This window comes from Montipora foliosa, chromosome 10 (assembly GCF_036669935.1).
Source record: "Montipora foliosa isolate CH-2021 chromosome 10, ASM3666993v2, whole genome shotgun sequence".
Classification (NCBI taxonomy): Eukaryota; Metazoa; Cnidaria; class Anthozoa; order Scleractinia; family Acroporidae; genus Montipora; species Montipora foliosa.
The window spans coordinates 21,710,142-21,732,778 of NC_090878.1; the positions used below are offsets into that span (position 1 = coordinate 21,710,142).

The 22,637-nt window shown below is 38.9% G+C and overlaps 1 protein-coding gene across 1 annotated transcript in view; it reads right to left on the bottom strand.

The window, feature by feature from the left end:
• Positions 1-19,523: 19,523 nt before the first annotated feature.
• Positions 19,524-22,637, bottom strand: part of LOC137973818 (tyrosine-protein kinase receptor Tie-1-like) — an 80,487-nt gene continuing 77,373 nt past the window's right edge. The window contains exons 5-7 of the mRNA XM_068820705.1: positions 22,061-22,157; positions 20,423-20,645; positions 19,524-20,305 (exon numbers count right to left, since the gene is read on the bottom strand). Of these exons, the coding sequence (XP_068676806.1) occupies positions 20,216-20,305; positions 20,423-20,645; positions 22,061-22,157 (410 nt within the window). The 3' untranslated portion in view covers positions 19,524-20,215. The remainder of the gene's footprint in view (positions 20,306-20,422; positions 20,646-22,060; positions 22,158-22,637) is intronic.

Genomic DNA, 22,637 nt, shown 5'->3' on the forward strand with positions numbered 1-22,637 from the left:
CGAAAAGTGTATCTAAAAATAAGCCCACTTGTGACTGTGATGGGGCAAGACCGTATATCGATAGAGAAAGACTCTTATATAATTCATTCATTCTACCGTAATTCGGAAAGTCGTTAAGTTAATTAAGACATAACATAGGTATTTGATATGCATAAAGATTTATAGATAGTAAGAAATGAGTTATTATGGATCAAAGAATGTATCCAGAATGAAGACAAGCTTACAGGACGTTGAGTTGCGTTCGAATGGGCTTTTATTGACCGAATGCATAAATGGCGGCCAAAAATGTTTATGTGCTAATGAGACTCAATAGCCTCGCTCTCAAGCAACCTTTCTTTTCTATTTATCCATGCGAACGAGGCTAGTGAGGTCAATTAGCCCATAAACAAAAGCAGGAATCCATCAAGCTCCTGACAAAAGAACATTTTTTTGGCCGCCACTTATGCATTCGGTCTATTAAGCCCAGCATTTTATTACGGTCCTCTTGCAAGTTGAAGGCTTTTCCCCTTATGCACAAATGAAATGAAATGAAATAATGAAACTGCATTAAACTGTGGGCTTGATATCAGGCGGGCGTTCAGTTTGTATACTGTGACCGTGAAGGACCGGGGATGAATCGGAAGCAAAGTGTAAGAGCGCATTTCCGAACGGTTGGAATTGAACCCCCACAGGAGCCCCCACAGTCAGGTAGGACACTTCATGGAAAATACAAAACAAAAAAACTTTGGGACCGAACAGGGAGACGATAATCGATCGTTTCATGCTCCCTAAGTATATCGTTTGAAGTGTTTAGTAACTCCTTGGAACTATTTAATCCGGAGCACTTGTTCGGGATTTTTTAGTTTTTAATGACCGTCGCGGTCATGAAGTATCTTCGCCTTGTCAGTGTAACGCATTGTTGTGTGTTTGTCATAGAGTGTCCCACCTGACTGTGGCAGATCCGTTCTGGGTTTGCGAAAGTCCCCAAACTTTTTCGGGCCCGAAAAGCCATTTGTGAAACCGGTCAGTGTAAAACGCAGACTGCAGACTGCAGACCAGGGGTAAAATGCCCAAACGCCTTAGAAATGCTAGCCTTAGGCCTAATTAGGCCTACAACAATATTTAGGCTTAACTGGTAGCATTTCTAATGCCTTTTGGCTTTTTCAACAGTTAAATTATAACCTCAGTCTGCATTTTACCCCCGGTCTGCAGTCTGCAGTCTGCGTTTTACACTGACCGTTTGTGACACTTCTAACCACTTGTTTTGGAAAGTCGACCTTTTAACTTGTTTTTAAGCCAATTCAAAGAAACGTGTCTGTAAAGTTTGACGACTTAAATCCTCTCTGTTCTTGAGATACAGAAGACATTGTGACACCCGAAAATGGCCCGTAAAGTTTCGCGATTTTCCAGAAACGGGCCCCTGCTCACAACTACTTTCGATTTGCTGTTGCCTCTGTTTATCAAAGCAAAGCAATGTTGATTGTGTCTTTGAAAAACCACTCCTTTGTAGGAAAGATACTTTTCGTCTTTGGCCGGCGAACCTTGATTAGAAATCGAACGCAGACTGCGATGACAAACATGAGGCTAAACAAGCCTCACAACTGAAATAAATTTTTATGGACTTGACATCTTTTTGTATGTCTCAACAGACAACTTCAGAAGTTACGGTTACCGTTAGCTAAATTTTTTGAAATATATAACAATAATTTGAGTAGCTTATGAGGTAATATTGATAGTAACAAAAAGAGATAATACAATACAAAACAAAAGAGAATATATCCCCATAAAGATACAACTTCTCGCTGCTAACGTATTCATTTAACGTATTCATTTCGTGATCTTCCGCCATCCTTAAGTGAATAAGTTACCATCGAAAAGCTGTATCTTTATTAATATGTTTTACATGTGTATTATGTATATGCATTTCAGGTATGCGCTTGTTTAGCCTTACGTTTGTCACCGTAGTTTGCTTTCAATTAGAAAGACTCCCAGTTTGTCATCATTACAGGGATCACACGCGCCCCTCAATGACTTTTTATTTTATTGTTCCAAACAAAATTTTAATGGTCGTCAATGAAACATTTTATTGACGTCCACCCAAAATTTAGTTTCCTGAAAATGAAAAAAGGTCGTTGAGGGGCGCTTGTTACTGATAATCACTGTGATGACGATAAACTGGGAGTCTTTCTAACGATTCGATCTGATAACAAAGAATTGTTAACTGCGCGTGTAACTGGTAACCGCCGTAATGCATTTTGCGTTCATGCAGTTGGGATATGTATTTCCCTTTAATTTCACCAGGATAATGAAGCGAGTTTCCATTACCCGTTGTAAATCAAAGTAATCGCGTGGACAAAACACAATAGGTACAAACCCCGAACTGAACCAATCAGAATGATTCAAAGCAACTCCTTCTAATTTACTAAAAGCGTGGGACAATACTCTCGTACAAGGCTCAATTCTTTTTGGTTTCGCTTTTCATTGGTCGAAAAGGTGGCACGAGCTTTCTAATGCAATCACTAACCTTAGCAGCTGCAATCAGGCAATTTCAGTTCCTCCAACAATCAATTGAGTTTTACTCGGTTAGTTCAAGTCCTCGAGCCTTTGAGTGACAACCATACCATTTCTCGGGATTTGGAAAAGACGGCTGTTTATTAAACTCGTGTTGTTCTCGCCTTACACTGAAATGATTAATTATAGCATGACAGTAACTGTGCCAAAGAATTGTGTATTTCGGTGAAGTTTGTTAGGGTATGTGTTTTTAGTTTATGGTTAAAATTGACTCCCAAGAGAAAAAAAATTGAAAATGGGATTAATTCTAGGTTGAGTGCTTCATGGACACGTCAGTTTTTTAACAACTGGGTTGCTGTTACGTTTTTATAGCAACAAAAAGGCCGCAAAGATAATAATATTTGAATAAGTGAATTCAGGCCCTCTTTCACCGAACAAACACAGCGATATGGCGGTTCATTAGCATCGATGCTATTTCAATTAAAATGCGTTAGCGTCTTATTTCAAGACGAAACCATCCCTTTTAATGGCTCATAACAATTCCTTCGATTTTCCGGCGTTCTGCTTCCATCTCCCAGATCCTTTCTTTCAGCAGGCTCATCTTCGCTATATAAGCAATTTAATCACTAGTGTTTTAAACGCATTTTTCGCTCCATTCGCGGTTATCGCTAACATCTTGTTTGCATTCAGGAACTGGTCATAAAGAACAGGAGTGGGTGGGCTGGGAAAGGCAAAAGCAATGGGGGGGGAGGGGTGGGCCATCATTTGCGTGCTTAAAGAAAAAGGTGGCTTAAGGAAAGTCATACTGTACATTGGGGGTAGACCTTGAAAAATTATGTCATACTCCATTTGATTTTCAATGTAACGGCCTTGAAAATGCAATCTAAAGCAACACAATTTTTCAAAATTTCCCCTAGAATCGTTGGCTTTGTCAATTAGGGGCCTACGCAATCATTTGCACCACTTCCGCACAAAAACCTGTCTACAGGTCTGGATGCCAACGCAAGAGTGCTTAAAGTAAGCTGACAACTTATTAACATAATCTGAACTGGCAAGGGGCATGAGGGGGGCTTGGGAGAATTCGAGACGCAGTCTCGGGTTTGCATAACTGTCGAGAACCCTCCCCTCTCCCCGAGAGTTTAGACAAGCCTATGTAAACACAGAAGAAGGTCCTCTATTGCTTTTATAAGGATTTCTCAAAAATATTGCGACATATGAAGGAAAATGCTGGTTTTTTTACTTCTTGATTGAAACAGATTTTCTTGATACACGCTCATATTTCTTACCAGCCAATCAAAATGCGCATCTGACAACACATAACCAATCAAAATTCGTGTGATGTCACAGCTGTGCTTATATACTCTCATCTAAACACAGCTATTGACCAATGAAAGTGCGCTTATTATCCTTACTTTTTTATACATAATAATAATAAAAATAATAATAATAATTATCATTCGATGTATTTTTTCCTTCTTTTTCATTGGCCGAGAGCCCACCACGTGACCAGCAAATAACTGTCTACAAATAAGTGTTTTGCTGCAAATAATATTCTGCTCATGCGTAATTGAACCCACGCTCTCGTGTGAAAATGGCAGTTCGCCTTCCTGAGCTTTCAGAAAAAGATTTAATTGTTGGGAATTGTGAGAAATAAAGTTAAATCAATCATCAAATGATAAAACAATTATTGAGCTCGGTTATCGCAATATATCGTGGTTTGTCAGTGTCTCGCACATCCATTATTTGCCTCAGCCTTCGGCTTCGGCAAATAATTGATCTGCTCGCCACTGACAAATCACGATATTTTGCTCAACCTCGTCCAATAATTGTTAATTATTATTATTATTATTATTATTATTATTATTATTATTATTATTATTATTATTATTATTATTTTGGGGTGGGGCGAGAGAGAGGAGGAGGAGTAGGACGAGGAGTAGGAGGGAGGGGGGGGGGGGGTGACATAAAGGAACTTGTTAGAATATTGTTGAATTGTAAATGATATGCTAATTTGCATCGCCCACGTTGAGCAAAGTTTAGTGAAGGAAATTCAAAATGTCTGTCTCTAAAGCTATTTTTCATCTTGTGTGTCTGTCCGACGTTCTTCCTGCTGTTGACAACCCTTGGGGAAAGAAAAGAAAGCTAGCAAACGCACGGTTATCCAACTTTGAAGAAGATTTAGTAGTTTGCAGATATGCGGAGGACAAGTGAATGTTGAACACTTAACATTGGATACATCATTTAACAACTACAGGTAACTTTAATATGAAAAAAAAAAACCTTGAATTTTGCTTCAAGATGAATGTGATACAACTGAGGGATTTTTTTCCGTGTGCGATAATGGTGTCAAGGTGAGATTCGCTCAAAGCTCCAGTAGAGGCCGTGGAAACAATTTTAGTACTTTCAATAAATGTCCGCTTTTTATAAATCATCATAAAAAGTGAATTTGATCCACAGTTTACTCGCATAAATACACACTGCCAACTTCGCAAAGTAATCATAGTCGAACGTGAAAGCTTCATTTACAGATTAAAAGTTTATAATCATCTTTTTTTACCATAATAAACACCACAGGAAAGTTTGTATTTGAGTTATCACACTTTGGCTGATTGCTCTAAGTTTCCAAAGTTTCCAAAAAGCTATAATAGCGTTTTGTATTTTTATTTATTGATTTATTGAACAATCGCTCCAAGATTGGAAAATGACATCATCTATGTCTCTCTTAACAACAGGGGCGGATCTCGATCAAGAAAACTGAGTGATGTCGGACATGGCACCGGAAATTGTGATGGAGTACAGCTCGACACTAGAATGTTTGAAGAAGGTAAGAACCTATTATATTCATAATATCAGATTTTGTCATATTCATAACATATTACGGAGACTGAACGAGAATTTTCCCAATTAATGGAACGAGGCAGTACGATTTCAGAACACAGTTCCGTATTTGCCCCCATCTAACCACCGAGATGTAATTAGATTTAGAGAAATGGGTTGACAAACTTGTTACCGTTAGAAGCAGCAGTCAGATTCAAGGGTGGGAATTTTTCAGATTTATGCACCTATCAATGTTAAACCCCAGAGGGTAGGGATTTTGACATTTTCATTTAAAATAATTCAAATTCCCCACCCCTGGGAAAAATAATCGGTCAAAATGTCCACCCGGCGGCAAGTGAAGGTGGTAAAATGTCCTTTGTACGATCAAAATCGCTAGCCTGTGGACTTCACATACGATCAAAATCCCTACCATAGGGACAGACCTCACGATAAAACTCCCATGGTTAGCCCGACGCATTATTTTTATGACTTTGGAACAGACTCTTTACCTTCTGCTGAAAACCTGGCCATCATATTCTGCCGTACTCCGTTTGTCGGGAGGATAAATAAATTTCATGTGGTGACTCGTCAAAAAAAAATAGTGTTTTCTTTTTCAATTCACCAGCTGTCCTCCTCCTTTCAAGTTTACATAACAAGAGTTGAAAAACTATATCAAGGAAATAGATGTTGATTTGTTAAGTTTTTAAATTATTTACTTTTCGTTGCGTTTAATGACATGTTATTTTGTTTTGTGCAGGTTGCCACCCTGGAAAGAGATATTCAGAGGTACAAATCAAACAAGAAGAGAGAGCTCAAGATAATCGCAGGGACAAGAGCGAGTAAGAGTAGTTCGTATACAAAGTATTAAATAAAGGAAAACTGAAACCAAAAAGAAATGAAGCAAGACAGGAAGAAGATGACTATTACAGAAGCAAGTAAAGGTCATTTATGACAAGTGGTGAAACTGTAGTGTACCGTGTCAAACCTTCGGAGAGGCTATAAGCGCTTTGAAACAAATTAGAAGTAGCAATAGCAATAACGTGGGCAAAAGCTTTCGCAATGCAAAGTATAATTACCCACTCATTACAAACTGAGGAAAACCGTAATCTTTACCCAATGTCCCAATCGCGGACGGGTATTCACATAGTATTTGGTTGGGGGAGGGGGAGGGGGTAGTGTAAAACTTTGACAATCAACTACAGACAGATTGTTAGATCATTTAACTTCAGCCCTATGATCAAACTCTGATAACAGGAAACAACTGACAGCTAATGAAGGTTTTTTTGAGGGGTGGTAATAGGCTGGTAGTGTCAATTTCTTTGGCAATCGATGGCAGACACTATTTGCAAACACTGGGAGGATGAGTTCAAACTGACTGCAGTAGAATCAACAGAAGGATCATTTCATTTTCATTGCTTTCAAGGGGGTAGAAATAGAAGGGTAACGTTAGATTATGATCGTCGACTACTAGCGCACCTTGCAACTGTTGTCAAGTATTAGCATGGCTAAGGTGACAAATTATGATTGGCAATCACTGGTAACAAATAACATTTTAGTCGAATCAAGGGGTCTAAAAGCTTTAGGACCTTATATTTCAAATCATCATTGACCGTGAAATTTTAGTGTTAGTAAGGCTATCGTAGTAAGGGTATCGTAAGTGGTATCGTAAGTGGTGTGGGGTAAGACTTTAGGCAGCCAATTTTAAAGGGCACGCAATTTAAGAGGTATCAACGGTTGGAAACATTAGGAAGTATTGCTGACCAGTATTGGCAATCATTGGGTGACTGAAAAATCGTCGTTAATAAATAGTTTATACTTGAATTCTGATTGGCCACAAAGAGAATGAAGAGAGGAAACAGAATGAAAACTTGAGGAGGCAGCTTCAATGGAAAGGCTTCAAACGTCGAGAATTACAGATTCAGCAAGTTAGTTTTTTTGCTAATAGAGGCCAATTCACAAGAACGGTTTCCTTAACAGAGTAATCAACTTGTTGTGCTCATCGTTTGGGTTAAGGAGATATTCAAGTCAAAAGATAATGAAGGTCAGAAAATTATTACGATCAGGGTTTTTTTAGGACAAGCAAAAGAATCGAAGTAATGAGGCTGTTAGATTTAATGTTGCTTGAAAACGATACATCGTACTTTTCAGTAGTCATGCACAGGCTTTAGGGCGCGGTTTAGGTGCAGGCAAGGCTTCAGTACCTCGGGTTAATACGGCACACTATTGTATCACCATTCAATTATTACTTTTAGTATACGTTTTTAATGCGACCTCAGATTTAACGAACTCCTATTTGTGCGAGCTGGAAAAGTCTGCTAATGCTTTCAAACGTCGTTGATTCGACGGTGTTGACACATTTTCAGTCGGACCTATTGATGTTATGCCCTAAGCTCGTTGGTACCCCGGGATGAAAAATAGCTTTCACATACTTGACTGAGATTAAAGCAATAACAACACCACAGTGACGACTGAGACTATGAGGGTGAGGTAAATGTGTTAAGACCATGACGATCCCATTACGGAGATCATAATAGTGGCAATGACAAATATGATAGATGTTGACGATGACGATGACGATGACAGATTACGATGTCTCTGACGATGGCGCTGACAATCGGTTAGCTCAATTTTGTACCCAAGTCAAACCCTTTGGGAATAAAACGTTTTGTTCCAGGTTCGATATCTTTCAATGTGAATGTTACATTAGAATGCAAATGCAATACGCGAAGAATCTTAGCACTGGGAGATTTGAATTGGGTATAACATTGAATTAGCCGATTTGGTATTTAGGCTATGGCGACAGCGATGGCGATGACGATGACGATGACAATGACGATTACGATGATGATGATGCTAACTGTAATGATGACGTCAACGTTCACTATGTCGTTGACGATAACGATGACAATGGTACTGATAATGAAAATGAAAATAAAAATGAAAATAACGTTGACCTCCACAACAATAAAGGTGAAACGGACAATTACTGGCAATTACTATGACTATTCTGGAACAATAACATTGGACATGACGATGCAATGGCAATGACTATGCCTTTGACGATGACTTTTTTACTAAAGATGACGATCAAATACAGTGATAATAGACGCGAAGATGACGATGCAATGACAATAACCATGACTGAATTTGCTGTGACAATGACATTGGAAATGACGATGCGAAGGCAATGACAATGACGTTTTCACGATAAACGATAAAATACAGTGATAATTAATGTGGCTCAAACCAGTTTCCAACACTTTCAAGAGACCTTGTTATTTGAAGGATTGACACTACAACACTTTATCACGTAACAGCAATCTTATGGTACGATGTGAAGCATCAATTATTGCTAAACAAGTTGCAGAAATTTTTGTGACGTAACAAGTTACCATGGCAATAGGAAAGCCTTGAAAAGATACCCTATATTTTGCTTTTAGTTGCTCATATCTAAAAAAGAACTCGGTGACCTCAATTTTTTATTACACAAACGTAATCACGAGGCCAAGAGAAAGCTCTCTGCAAAGTTTAAAAAAGTTCTGTGGAGCGGATTCAGAGCGACCCTAAATTTTCATTTATCAAGTAAAGCTATGATCCTCGCAGTTATGGACGCAATTTTAGCAATTGCGTAGAGAAACCTGAAAAATTCAGGACTTCAACGGGGTTTGAACCTGTGACTTGGCAATACTGACGCGACGCTCTAACCCACTGAGCTATGAAGCCACTGACGTTGGGAGCTGGTTATTTGTGGGTTCTAGTTTCTTGTGAGGAATGAATCAATGAACAAAATGATATATGAAATGAATCATATACTGAACTGCTGATATGAAATCAAGTAAAACTGTAATCCTCGCAGTTATGGACGCAATTGCTAAAATTGCGTTCATAACTGCGAGAATCATAGCTTTACTTGATTTCATATCCGCAGTTCAGTATATGATTCATTTCATATTTCATTTCGTTCATTTACAATTATTTACGGTTGCTCTGAATGCGCACCATATAATTTTATGTTTTCTGTAGTGCCGATAACCAAAACAAATTCTCTAAGAGGCCAGGTCGCTTTACCTGCAGCTCGTTTACAGGGACCCATATGAATGAAATACACAATATGGAGTGAATTGGCTATGGGAAGAGGCCCATAGTCGCTTTAATTAAGTTTTTGCAAGATAAAATCTTATATTCACACAAAATCCAATGAATTAATATTGGCCCCAGTAAAGGTGAGGGCTAAAAAACGCCAGAACTGAATAAGCAAATGCAAGAATGAAGAAGGGATAGGGGACGTGGCGGGATGGAAAATACTCACGAGACTTGCAAAAAGCTTTGACCCTTGACGACTAGAAGAAGTGAATGAACGCTACATGCAACGTTACGCGTCTGATAATCCCCTGAGAGGGGGTAATAACATTTCATAATTGCCTAACCCCTCACGTCACAATAGCATGTGGTAACGCAATATTGTGAACGAAATTCTTTTCACAAAAGAGTTTAAACAAAGCATTACGAGAAAATATAAAAATCCTATTTGCTAGCAAATATTTTCTTTTTAAACTTTGCAGAAAGTCTTATCCTGGCATGCTTATTACATTTCACAAATAAAAAATGGAGATCACCGAGTTCGTTTTTGAGATATGAACAGCTTAACACAAAATATAGGGTGTTTTGGCAAGGTTTCCTGTTTCAATGGTAACTTGTTACGTCACAATAATGACTGCATCGTCTTCAGCAATAATTGCTGCTACCATAACATTGCTGTTAGGTGATAAAGTGTTTTAGTGTCAATCCTTCTAATAACAAGGTCTCTTGAAAGTGCTGAAACTGATTTGAGCCACCTTTAGTCGAAGATGACGAGGCCTGGTTATGGCAATGGCAGTGACAACAGGGATAATGACGATGACGATGACGATGACGATGACAATGCAAATGGAAAGTGGCAACTGGCAATGGTTGAGGCAAAAAAAGCAATAACAAAGACTTTGACTTTGACTTTGATAACGATGACGATGACAATGGCATTGAAGATGACAATGAAGGACGTCAATGACAGTAACGTCGAAGATCACTATCGGATTAAGGCAAAGGAACTGACAGTGACAATGACAATGACAGAACCAAAGCCAGAGCCAATAACGTTGACCATCGCGATAACAATGACGATGTCATTGACATTGGCGACGACGATGCCAATGTCAATGACGACCACGACGACGACTACGACGACGACGACAATAATGATGTTGACAATCATTTCATTGACGTTAACTATGGCAATAAAAATGATGATAGCGATGACGAGAAAGTACCGATGGGTACAGTGCTGAGAAAGCCAAAAGTTTCGGAATGGCAAACGACTTTTTTTCCTTTAGTAGCAGAGCAAACACATGACAAACAAAGGTGGTCAGCATCGCTGTTAATTTACTGTGCAAACAGTCTTCACAGCCAACTAATGAATCCTTTTGTCAATAACTCATACATAACTCATACGATCCACTGACAGTACAGAGGCGCTGGGTAGTTAGGAAGTAAGGCACTAGTTTTAAAAACTTGGACGGATCCAGAACATGTAGAGAGAGTTGAATCACGTAAAACAGACATACCCTCAAAAGATGATTCTTAAAAGACTATTTCTATGGGTTCTCCGATGAAATTATCACAATCACTTAAACGTATACTCATTTCACTTTTCAAGAGAATTGAAAGTGGAAAGGAAAAATTGGAAGGAAGGAATAGCTTCCAAACGTAAAGAACAATAAAGATATTTTGTCTAGACACCATCTGCAAGACATACATAGTAAGAAAAAAAAATGTTTTTCACGTTTGAATTACAGACAGACAGACATTGACACCACCCAGCCCCCCTACCCCCTCCCCCCTACTTTGGGCATAACGTCTTTAAGTGCACAAGTTGCAAGAATTGGTGCTGCCACGCATTTGGAAAGGTCTGTATTGTCATAAGCATGTTCGTTATATCTTGGTTGTACTGTCAATAAAAGGCCTGTGCGCAAAGGACATGGTTTGGTCACACAAAAACAAGCAAAAGCTAACGATAACAGCCAATGTTATGGTGCCATAATGATGCTATTGTCAAGGGAAGTAAGCTAGGGAAAAACTGCGAGTGTAACAGGTTATGCCATATGTAGCAGTCGAATGCAGCATACTTGAGCAAGAGTTTAGCCGTATATTCCCCGTTACATCTATCACTCCTGCTCTCCAGATACGGACCAAAAGGGTGGATAATAGGTATCCTAGCATTCTTACTTTCTCAATTAATACTTAACAACTAAATTGGTTTTACTCTCGGTCTGATCATTGACCACTTTAAACCACACAGCCACGCAAGAAAATCAATTGACTTACATGCACTCAAATAATTAACTTGACTTGACTTAAGAGTACTTACCAGACGGTTACCAAACAGATTATCAATCGTCCTGGACTCAAAATTTGTCAACGTAACTATCTCGTAGAGATCATCAGAGGGAGTTCGCAACTTCTTATAACTCCTATACCACAATTCAAACCATTTACCATCAAAATTTTCTTGGGGGTAACGTTTTTTTCACTCAGTCAGTCAAACAGAAAGATTACTGATACTCATGGAGTCAAACCATGTTCTGGCTTACAGTGGTCCGTTTAAGACTCCTTTGACCTTAAAGGATTGCTATTCAAATCACTGAATACACTACGAACCAAACCATCGCACTTTAAACCACAAAATTTGCGTGGTTGTGCAGTTTGGTTGCACGAACCAAACCATCGCACCATGAGGACTATTGACAATTGTGTAGTGAGGCAAGTCATTGACAACATAACAGTCTGTTTATGGACCGACTCCTATTAGGATAATTACATTTGCAGACCACCGTTGCTTCAGGGGCATTGCGTTGCGTATTACACTCGAAGATTATTTCTATAATTCGCCACGCTGATGAAATATGATGTGAGCCCTCTCACAAATGTAAGATTAGCAAATTGACAAAATACAGGGAAATTCCGAGCTTTGATGATAAACAAGTAAGAAAACACTGTGGGTTGAGCAAAGGAGGTCTGAGTTTTGTTATAGCACCAAAGGGCTACCTCGCTCATCGATCTTACTTTGTTGGCCTCTCTGATCACGTCAGAGGACATCCATTTAGGATGAAGCCAGAGCGTCTCAGGGGCATTGGCAGCAATGCTTGTTCCTCGTATGTGGCCCCTTAAGCGAGCTTCGCTCAACCCGTTGTGACATTTCTTATGTAATATTTTCCGATTATATATTGCATCCTTGTCTGATTTTTGCTCGATTGTGGGATGACTTAGTCTATCTCAAGTTTCCATCAAGTGTGCATGTTCATGAGGCAAAGCTAATCTTTAATTAAGTAACGAGTGACTATGAAATGTTTCAAAGTTACTCAGTGAAGGCAAATGTGAAATCAAGCTAAATTTTTCAGAGAAGATTCATCTTCCAGTTACAAGGCTGTCTTCAGAAAGGAATTCACCCAAAATGACCAACACAGGCTGTCTCCTTTTTTTGTGCGATGTTTGGCTGTTTGAAAATAGTTGGAAATCAACAATCGTGGACAAACTCCTTCAGAAATTTAATGGAATACTTTTTATTTACCGAGGGTTAACGTTGATTTATAGCAATTTTCTAGCAAGTGGCCCTCAAAAAGAGCACTTATGGACAGAAAATACCAATGATAGGGTGTATTTATGCAACGAATCCCTTATCGTTTTACCAAACTCAAGGAACAACTGAAATGAATGGAAGATGAAGGAACTCAAGATATCGCTACTGGCTATCAGGCGCATTCATCTCTTTTGAGAATATTTGGCCAGTGGCTGATCTTTCCGACCTGTAAAAAACAAAGATTGTGAAGAGAGGACGTGGATTAAATATATGGGAATGAATGGATGTTGCAGAATATCAATGGCCAGTCATCTGGCGAAAAATATCGCCGAACCAAAGCTGACACTCTTTTTCGAACGTCATTTTTGGTGTAGTCCGGCCTTTCAGGTATCTGCATGTAGCACTCGGGGAGAAAATTCCCTTTACTTTTGGCTGCATCCAGTACTCGGCAAACCTCTGTTTACTTTTGGCTTTTTCACATATACAGAATGAGCCTTTTTGGATATTACGTCAAGCCGGCTACACTTCCTGCTCTCCTTACCATTAATATTAGACATCCCTATTTTTCCAGAACGTTTTCCCAACAAGAACCAACTACAAGAGTCCTGAAAGTTGAAATTTCAGAAAAATGAATAAATGATGTGATGGCCCTCACAAGATTTATGCAGTGGCTAGGGACGTGCCACTCCCATTATATTTTATACATGTTGCGGCATTTTTAGAGAAGAAGCTTTTTTAACAAAAGATTTAAATAAGTATCAACTTTCGCAGGAGACCACACTCACTCAATAATGTCATGCTTGTGATTGGCTAAGAAGTTTTGTTTTCGCTGGAAAATTTATCTTAACTCACCTTAGTCTTAGTGGCCCAACTTCAAGGTCGTGAGCCTCTGGCATAGTAATAGTGTGGTATTATCAGCGAGGCAAAATCTTTTGTGTTGAGGATTTTGAAAAACATCAAAAAATGTCCTTGCATGCAAAGCATCGCTCAATAAACAGGATTTGTGAGCCACAAAAGATTTAAGCTTGAAGATTTCTTCAGAAACAGTTGCCGCGCAAGTAAGACAATGTGATCTGTCACACAAACATGAGCTAAGCAAATTAAGAAGAGTTCGAAAAATCCCAAACTTTGAGGATAAAAAAGTAACAAAACACTATGAGTAGAGTGATGGTAGTCTGAGTTCTGTTTTAGCGCCGAAGCACTACCTCGCTAATCGATCTTTCTTTGTGGGCCTCTCTGATCACATCAGAGGACATCCATTTAGGATGAAGCTAGAGCGTCTCAGATTTTCCTAGGGGCATTGACAGAAATGCTTTTTCCTCGTACGTGGCCCCTTAAGCGAGCTTCGCTCAACCCGTTGTGACATTTCCTTCATATATTTTCCAGTTATATATTGCATCTTTGTCTCATTTTCGCTCGATTGTGGGCCGGGGTGATTTATTCTGTTTTAAGTTTAAATCAGGTGCGCATGTCTTTTTGGCACGTTAGCTTTAATAAGTAAATAGTGACTATGAAATCTTTCAAAGTTTCTCATTAGCCAACGCAACATTGTAGGCAAATGTAAATTCTGTTGAAACTCTTTGTGGAAGCTTGTGGCGGAGGAAACTCGTCTTTCTAGACATGGCTATTTTAGACAAGGTGTCCCCCCAAAGATAACTGCAGCTTTTTATGCTCACTTGAGGAGCCACGTTTGAGGGACACTTTGTGACGTTAAATGTTTGTATCCCGAGACACGAGTGAAATTGAAATCGGGGAAAAATAGCAAAGGGACACTCAGTGACGCTTAGTGAAATCCGTCTTCATCTAATTATACTGATTTGCATTTCTGGCCATATCTGAACACCGCAGCACATCTTGCCATCGTGACGGTCTGTGTAAAATGTCACAAATTTGAAATTGGTTTTGAATATGGATTAGTATGCCGCGAACAAATCGTTACAAGGCGCTTTTCTTAAAACTGCTGTATTGGTAGATTATTTTTTTCATTTGAGCACAGTGTGCAAGACCACGTTCCATAAGAGACTGCTTATACTGCAAAACAAAAAGAATTCCTGGTAGAAAAAACCGAAAACACAGTATCGGCCAGGAATCGATTGGGATTCGAAACCAGCTGAGGTTAAAATGGGCGGGGTGCTCTAACCACTGAGCTATCCCGGTCGATGCTTGAATGCAATGATATATTTCTCCATGCAACAATTTCGTCTCATTGACCTCACAGGAGCCACTAGGCGCTTTTCTCAAAACTGTTGTATTAAAGAGTGCAATACGGAAGTTACTAAGGAATCAAAGCGATGGAGTGATTTTGTTGAGTATATATTAAATAAGAGATCGTATGAATTAATGGTCACTGGTGTTTTGGTTGATTATGGTACCATTGGAAAGGTCATCAAAACGTGTTTATAATTTTGCCTTAGTAACCAACGTTTTGGCACCATGGTAACGGGTTGTTAATTTAACGACAAAACGATTCGGTAATCATCCCCATAAAAAAGAGTCAGAAAAAAGGTTCACAACCCCTACTCGGGACTCTATATACCTTGAAATAAAAGTGAAACCAATAAGGAGAACCCTCCCCCTCTACCTTGGATATGTTCCTTTCTAGTTTGGCTCGTTTCCTGAAACAAGATCCCCCCCCCCCCTCCCTTGGATATAAGTTCCTTTCTAGTTTGGCTCGTTTCCTTAAACAAGACCCCTCCCCCCCTCCCTTGTATATAAGTTCTTTTCTAGTTTCCTTCGTTTCCTTAAACGACCACATTCAACAACAAAAAATTCTTAAAACAATAATTGAGAAGAACTGCTGAACAAGAAGTTTAATAAAAAGCAGGAAGTCTAATTTTCTTTTTAGCCGAATATTAAAAGTTGTGATCATGACAGAAAATATGGGTAGAATTTCATATACCGGACTAAAAATGGCGGAGAACAAAAAAAAAATTGTTATTCCGATTAGGCCTTGCTAATTAGGTGTTGTTATGTTCGCTTTGTTCTTTTGTTTCATGGACCTTAATTATTTCGGATCCGGTATATGAAAGACCAGCCCAAGCACCTCCCCTCCAGAGTAACATGGTGTTGTGCACCCAACCTCGTTCCCAGGGTCTCCAATGTCTTAGACAAAGTAAGCAAAGTTTTGAGATCCCAAGAAATTTTTCTTTTCTTTGGTCAGTGCAACTGAATCCTAATTGCAGAGTACAAACTCGTCCCCAGGACCTCTCCTTGGTTTTGGGGCTGGGGCGGGAAGAAGCCAAGGGAACGAGCGCAGAGGGCAAGGGAGAGGTCCTCGAAACGAGGCTGTTTACAGTACTTTTTTTTAAAGCAACATGCAAAGAAGATGTTTTGAATTGGTTAAATTCACGATTGATAGTGAGTGTTTAAGGGCATTGCTTTTTCCCGATATTTATGACGGATTCCGAAAACCGTGGTTCTATGAGGGGACTGGGTCAAGCCTATTGTGACGTCTACAAAGGGATATCGACCAGAACACATTGAAACGAGTGAGACATGTTAACAAAGTAATTTTTAGTAAAAAAGCGTCAGTTCAAGGCGATATGCCAAACCGGTGTGTGGTCTTTGTAGAAAGCTAAGTTCCTTTGCATGAGTCACTCAACCCAGTCCCCTCCCCCTCCAAAAAAAAAAACAGAACTCGGAAATCGGGAAGGGTGTGAAATTCTTCAACCAAAATTTTGGCAATGTTGCTTTGAAAGATGTATAGATTTTAAAAAAGCACTGTAAAAGAGAAGGTTCTGTTGCAATTAAAAAAAAACAAGTTAGCAAAACAGTGGACAACATATGCTTCAAGAAAATTGCTCGTTATTTTAAGTTGAAAAGGAAACCTTTGTCTGGGGCTAAGCTAAAAATGTTTTGCGCCATCGTCCCCACAGTGAACGTTGTTTTAGATGTCAACCTGTCACAGAATATAGAACGTGCCATATGTTGTCGATAGTCCTGTTCCGACTCACTGTAGATTTCTGCTTGCGATGGGTAAGTCAATGTGCATTCAAAACTGTTTCTGCACCAGCTTGTCTGTCGACAACTTTCCCATTTTAATTTATGTCAACGTTGTTTAAGAAGCCCTCTCCAGTAAGCTACTTTCAAATATACCATGATACTTTTTGTCCTCCAAAATTTAGCATAAACATTTTATTTTCTCTTGGGACCATTGCAAATCCCAAGAGAAAATACAAACAAAGAGTATTACGGTATTTTTGAAAGTGGCCTAATGTTCCAGTTTCTCTTGGGACTTACAAGGGTCCTAAGAGAAAATAAAAACAATGCTTATGCAAAATTTTGGAGGACAAACAAAGAATATTATGGTATTCTTGAGAGTGGCCAAAAGAAACCTTATGTATATACCTACCTTACCCGCCGTGCATAAGCATCTAAATGTAATAAACACTACAAACACGGTCATTAGATACATTTACGGTCCTTGTGATAATGACTGGCTGTTAGTGCTACGCTCCCTATCAGTTGCCTATAAAAGTGTCATTCCTCTTACACCTTTCGTTGCACCGTTTCCCCCACCAATAGATGGTTTTCACTCACCTGAGTTGACGGCCATTTTGGTGTACGAAACAATAGAAAATATTTGCGCAGAATTTGCATAAAAGTAGAGTTCAGTCCCCAAGGGAGAGGATGCCTATTGTTCTAGTACACCAAAATGGCCGCTGTGACGTCACGTGAAAACCATCTATTCATGGTAACATGTGGTTCTGTTTTAGTCTCCTTGTCCATTTTTCCCGTCTCAACATTGTCCTCTGTAAGTTCTTACTTACAGCGAAGAAGCTACTGTGCCATCATTTGAATGTCTGACCTTCCCTTGTTCCCCTCTTTCTTCACAAACATAAATCAGTGAAACACAAAATTTTACTCTACTTTCTTTTTTATTATGCCAATGTACCATCTACAACATAATAGAGCACATACTTTAAGTGCAGCTTCCACTTTTACAAAAATTACCAAAATTAAGAAATTGATTTATTTTACTTATCGTTATGTGCTCCTTTTCTTTAACATGTCAAGGACTATCGCTGTTTCTAATTTCGGGCCTGGCATATTTACTTACAAGCTAACTTATTTTGTGTTTCTTGTTCCCCTCCTTCTTTAGAAACATACCGCAGTGAAATTTTACTCTACTTTCTTTCTTATTATGCCAATGCACCATCTACAACATAACAGAGCACATACTTTAAGTGCAGCTTGCACTTTTAAAAAAATTACCAAAATTAAGAAATTGATTTATTGTACTTATCGTTATGTGCTCCTTTTCTTTACAACGTCAAGACCTATCGCTGTTTCTAATTTAGGGCCTGGCATGGTTACTTATAAGCTATCTAATTTTGTGTTTCTTTTGGTTGAATACTCCCTTCATCTTACTGAAAATGTTTCTTTTTTTTACACTGCCAAAGTCTTCAAGGCCAACACGTTATAATTTTGCTTTGTAGAGGGTGTTTAAATAGTTGAACGAGTCCTTAGGTTGATTGGGGTCTTGGTAGAAGCCTTGTTGAGACAAAACATGAGGTCAAAAGTTTATCCTAGAGAAAAAGAAAACCCAGAAAGTAGTGGATGCGATATGTCCAGAAATGCACATATTGAGATGTTCGCCGATGTTGTCCCATTGCTCTTCCGCCTGCGGCCATTTTGAAAAACCGCTTAAGTGATTATCCCGTAATAATCACCTCATCGGCAACCAATCAGCGCAGAGAATTGTCAATAATCACCTATGCAATTATACTAAATTGAGATGTACGCCGATATTGATAAGCGTCAAGAAGTTTTCCTTGCTCTTCCGCCCAACTTGTGTCCAGAAATGCTCACAATTAACATTATTAAGTGTCCTCTAGGCTGCACCGAGCAAGGAAAAATTATCAGCTGCATTGACCCTAACCTGAATAATATGCTAACCCTAACACATACTTTGTTGTTTCAAAAGGCAGCAAAATGCCTACAGTTAAAGGGACACTTGGTGTTTGATATCAAAATTAGGTGAACATCTAACTATGTGCACTTCTGAAGTGGGTTGAAGGCGACTTTAATTAAAAGCTTGCCATGTTGAGAAAGTCCGTTCCTAACGTTAATTTAAATATTTGCTCAGTTAAACTTAGATTCACCAATAGAACATTTGCATGATGACGCCATTTGGCTACAAGTACCAGAATCCTGCAGGTTTTGCTTGTCCCATGCGAATTATAGCTATTGGTATTTTGAGCCCGCTGGGAACACAAAAGTTAAATAAGAAAAGAAAAACAAACTGAATTCTAGTAGTTGTAGTCAAATGATGCTAGCGTGAAAGTTGCCTATTAAAAGCACTCAGTCCATGATCTACAGAAGTAACAATGGAGGAATACTGGGCGTAACGGATTGCCAAAAAAAAAAAAAAAATGAGAAGAAATAAACTATTAAAATAAGTAAATAAAAATTAGTAATGATATGATGATGATCACAGATGATAACAATTAGTATGTCCCAGCCTAGCTACAGCTTTTTGACGTTTTTTTTTAATTGGATGACTTAGCCAAGTTAACATATGCAACAAATGCCTTCTAGAAGAGCAATGAAAAACTCTGCCCTGACCTGCTTCTCGCGAACAGTGCAAGTAAACCTGCCTTCACTGACTAGAAGCACGCCATTGTGTTTGTTTGAGCAGAGTGGACCATGAGACGAGAGGAGTGCACCTAAGGTTACGATAATGGTGTCGTCCGAGATTCTTCCCTTTTCTTGCTTGTTAATGGCCAAACAAAGTCAAGACAAGGCAGATCTTTGAGCTTTAAATTGTTAAAATCTGTCGGCCTCGGTAAGAAAATGTGCCTGACAGTGGGCAATTTGTTTGGTAGCTAGTTGTACTTAAACAGTGTTATATTTCACTTGGTAATAAATAAATAAATAAATAAATAAATAATTAATTAATTAATTAAATAAGTAAGTAAGTAAGTAAATGAATAAATCAATCAATCAATCAATCAATCAATTAAGAAGTAGCTTTAGCAGCAATCTAACTACAAGGTCTATCTTAAACCGAGAAACTGATTAAGACCAAAGTTCATAAAGCTAAATCTCCAGCTATGTCTCGTAACTTACTTAAACTAAAAATTTTGATAGCTCAGTTATGCTAGGCAAAGCATTTGTTGACAACTGTAAATCATTCAGCTTGAAGACTTGTCTTGGACACATACAACCTGATGATTTTCCTGTTCCTAAACTTCTGATGTGTCTCGCAGCAATGAAATCAAAGCATATTGGCATAACTTTAAGGAGTTTCAAAAGTGATTTAATGAACCAATTCATCACCGTGCAGCTTGGAGCTCATACGGCAAGACTTGCAATGGACACGTTCAGTGGATTTTCAACTTGGAGTTGGGCTGGTTCATCAGCTTCTAATGCGTTTGACCCCCGCTAAGATCAAAGGTATGATAGCACAAGATTGAAGGTAACTTCAATACACAAATTCAGTTTTCATGCAAGGCCAAGCACAAGTTTACAACGGCAAGAAGTTTGTACTACAAAACTTACCGTGGACACATCCGGCAGATTTGCAACTTCAAGGTTGTCCAGTTCATCAACTTCTGCTGTCTTTGAAGCCTGTTTGCTATAATAATATTTCGTTTCGTCGTGATTGTCCCAGTTAAAGTACTCCCCTTGCTCCTCCAACATATCGTCAAGTCTGTTATACAGCCGCTGAAAGCTTGGCCGTTCATCTGGGTCCTGGTTCCAACACTCGGTCATCAAGGTGTACCTTAAAAATTAACAAAAAAGGAGTTTCCTTCTCTGCAGGAAAATCGATGATCTTCACATAACCTATTAACATTGTTTCCGATTGATTCATGTGTTTCACTGTTCCAACTGTAATTGAACCTGAAGCGAACGAACGAGGCAGCTCTCAAATCGAGAGAAGAACACATTTTCTTCGAAAAGTAAGCATTTGTGGTCGCAGTAAGGTCAGGGGTGCAAGGATTGTGGTTAAGTGCGAATTGAGGAATTAAGATCCACGTCCCAGAGTCTTCGTTCCTAATAAATATTTGAGCAAATTGTTAGGTACACAGAAGATTATAATTACAACAGAAGCTTGCAGCCACGTTCCCAATTCGAGGAAACTTAACCTGTAAGACTGCTCTGTTTTTCAGTGTTACAGTTCATTTTCGCTTCTTTTATCCATGATAAACGTTATCGCAGCTTCGTGAAATACAAAAAGAAAAAGCTGTCAGGCTGAACTAGAGTGATGAATGGTCAGGATTCCTGCCGTTGAATATGAGTATCCCAATCGATGCTAATGCTACCCAATTACCTTTAATTTCTTTTCTTCAACTCTTCTGGTTTTCGTATTTTACTAGTAACCATAATTCTTTCCTCTCAGGGGTTATTTACGTTGTATTTCCTCAGAAACGATGCGTCGTTATTTTAACCACAACTTACCTTTTTTAAATCAAACAGATCGCACTTACTTATGATTTCGAATTTACTTAAGGGCAAAGTATATTATCTCAGTCATTGACATGAATCATAGTACCTAGTACTCTGCGCTTATTAAAACTGACCATGTCAAGAAGTACATGCTCGTATCCTCTAACTACTGTTTTCTTTCTTTTCTCCAGTGAGAGTCTACCTTTACGTTTTGTACCCTCCCTTGCTCATGGCCTATTAAAATGTCCCTTCAATTCCACGCACGAACCGTGTCTACTTAACTTAACCCCTTCCCCTCGGCAGCATTTCGCCCATGTAGGTACACTAGTAAAATACCTAAAGGCTTTAAACATGCAAGGTTTCTGAAATCCATGTAATTGTATCTCCAGTCAATTCTTGTGTCGTTTCAGGAAGAGTGAGACGGAGGAAATGGAAACTAAGGCAAAGCCAGTGGTTTTGTACATCTTTGAGTTCTGCGAGACCAGATACGACAGGAGGTCTTTCTTTCAAACTCACATTCTAATGAAGTCGCAACAAATTTCAACTGTGTTACCTGGTAGTTAGCCCAGTAGTTATCTTCAAGAATTTTGTGTTTCAGGAAGATGGATGCAAAGAGGCATGAAAACAGATCAAACAACTCACTCACACTATGAAATTCTAAACATTCCTACTTCGATCGTACGTACCAAACCTTTCTTAAAATGGTTTCATATGATGTTTCCTGTCTATAGTTACTTAGGGAGAACTTACACACGGTCTGTGCACATGTCAGGTTTTTCCAGTCTGTAACCACTCATCAAGCTCTCCAAGACCTCTTTGTGTTTCATCTGAGCGTAAGGTGAGCCCCCTGTAAATTATTCACATAACATGTCTTGAGGCACACCATAAACCATTTAAAGAAAGCGAGGTGTTTTACTAAAGAAAACCTCGATTCATAAAGATTTGAACCTCACAATAAATAAATAAATAAATAAATAAATAAATAAATAAGTAAGCAAGTAGGTGCACATTTAGAGATGCAAATGCTGAGCACACAAAATTGGTAAGATCGAGATCTTTCAGTCCATTTTCATCATGAACTGAGGAAAAATGGCGGATTGGTCATGTCTACGCCTTGGCGTTGGAATATCTTAGAGAAGTTTAACCTCTCCTCGCCCCTTCCCACCTCCCCCAAAAACCCCAAACCGGAGTATGTTTCCCCATTCGTTTGCTTGCTCTTATTTCTGTAAGTCCATTTCTTTCCTTGTTCATTTAGCCACTGAACCAGTTATTCAATTAATCTATTGATTAACTACTCAGTCTCCTCGTCCGTCAGTCCTTTGGATAG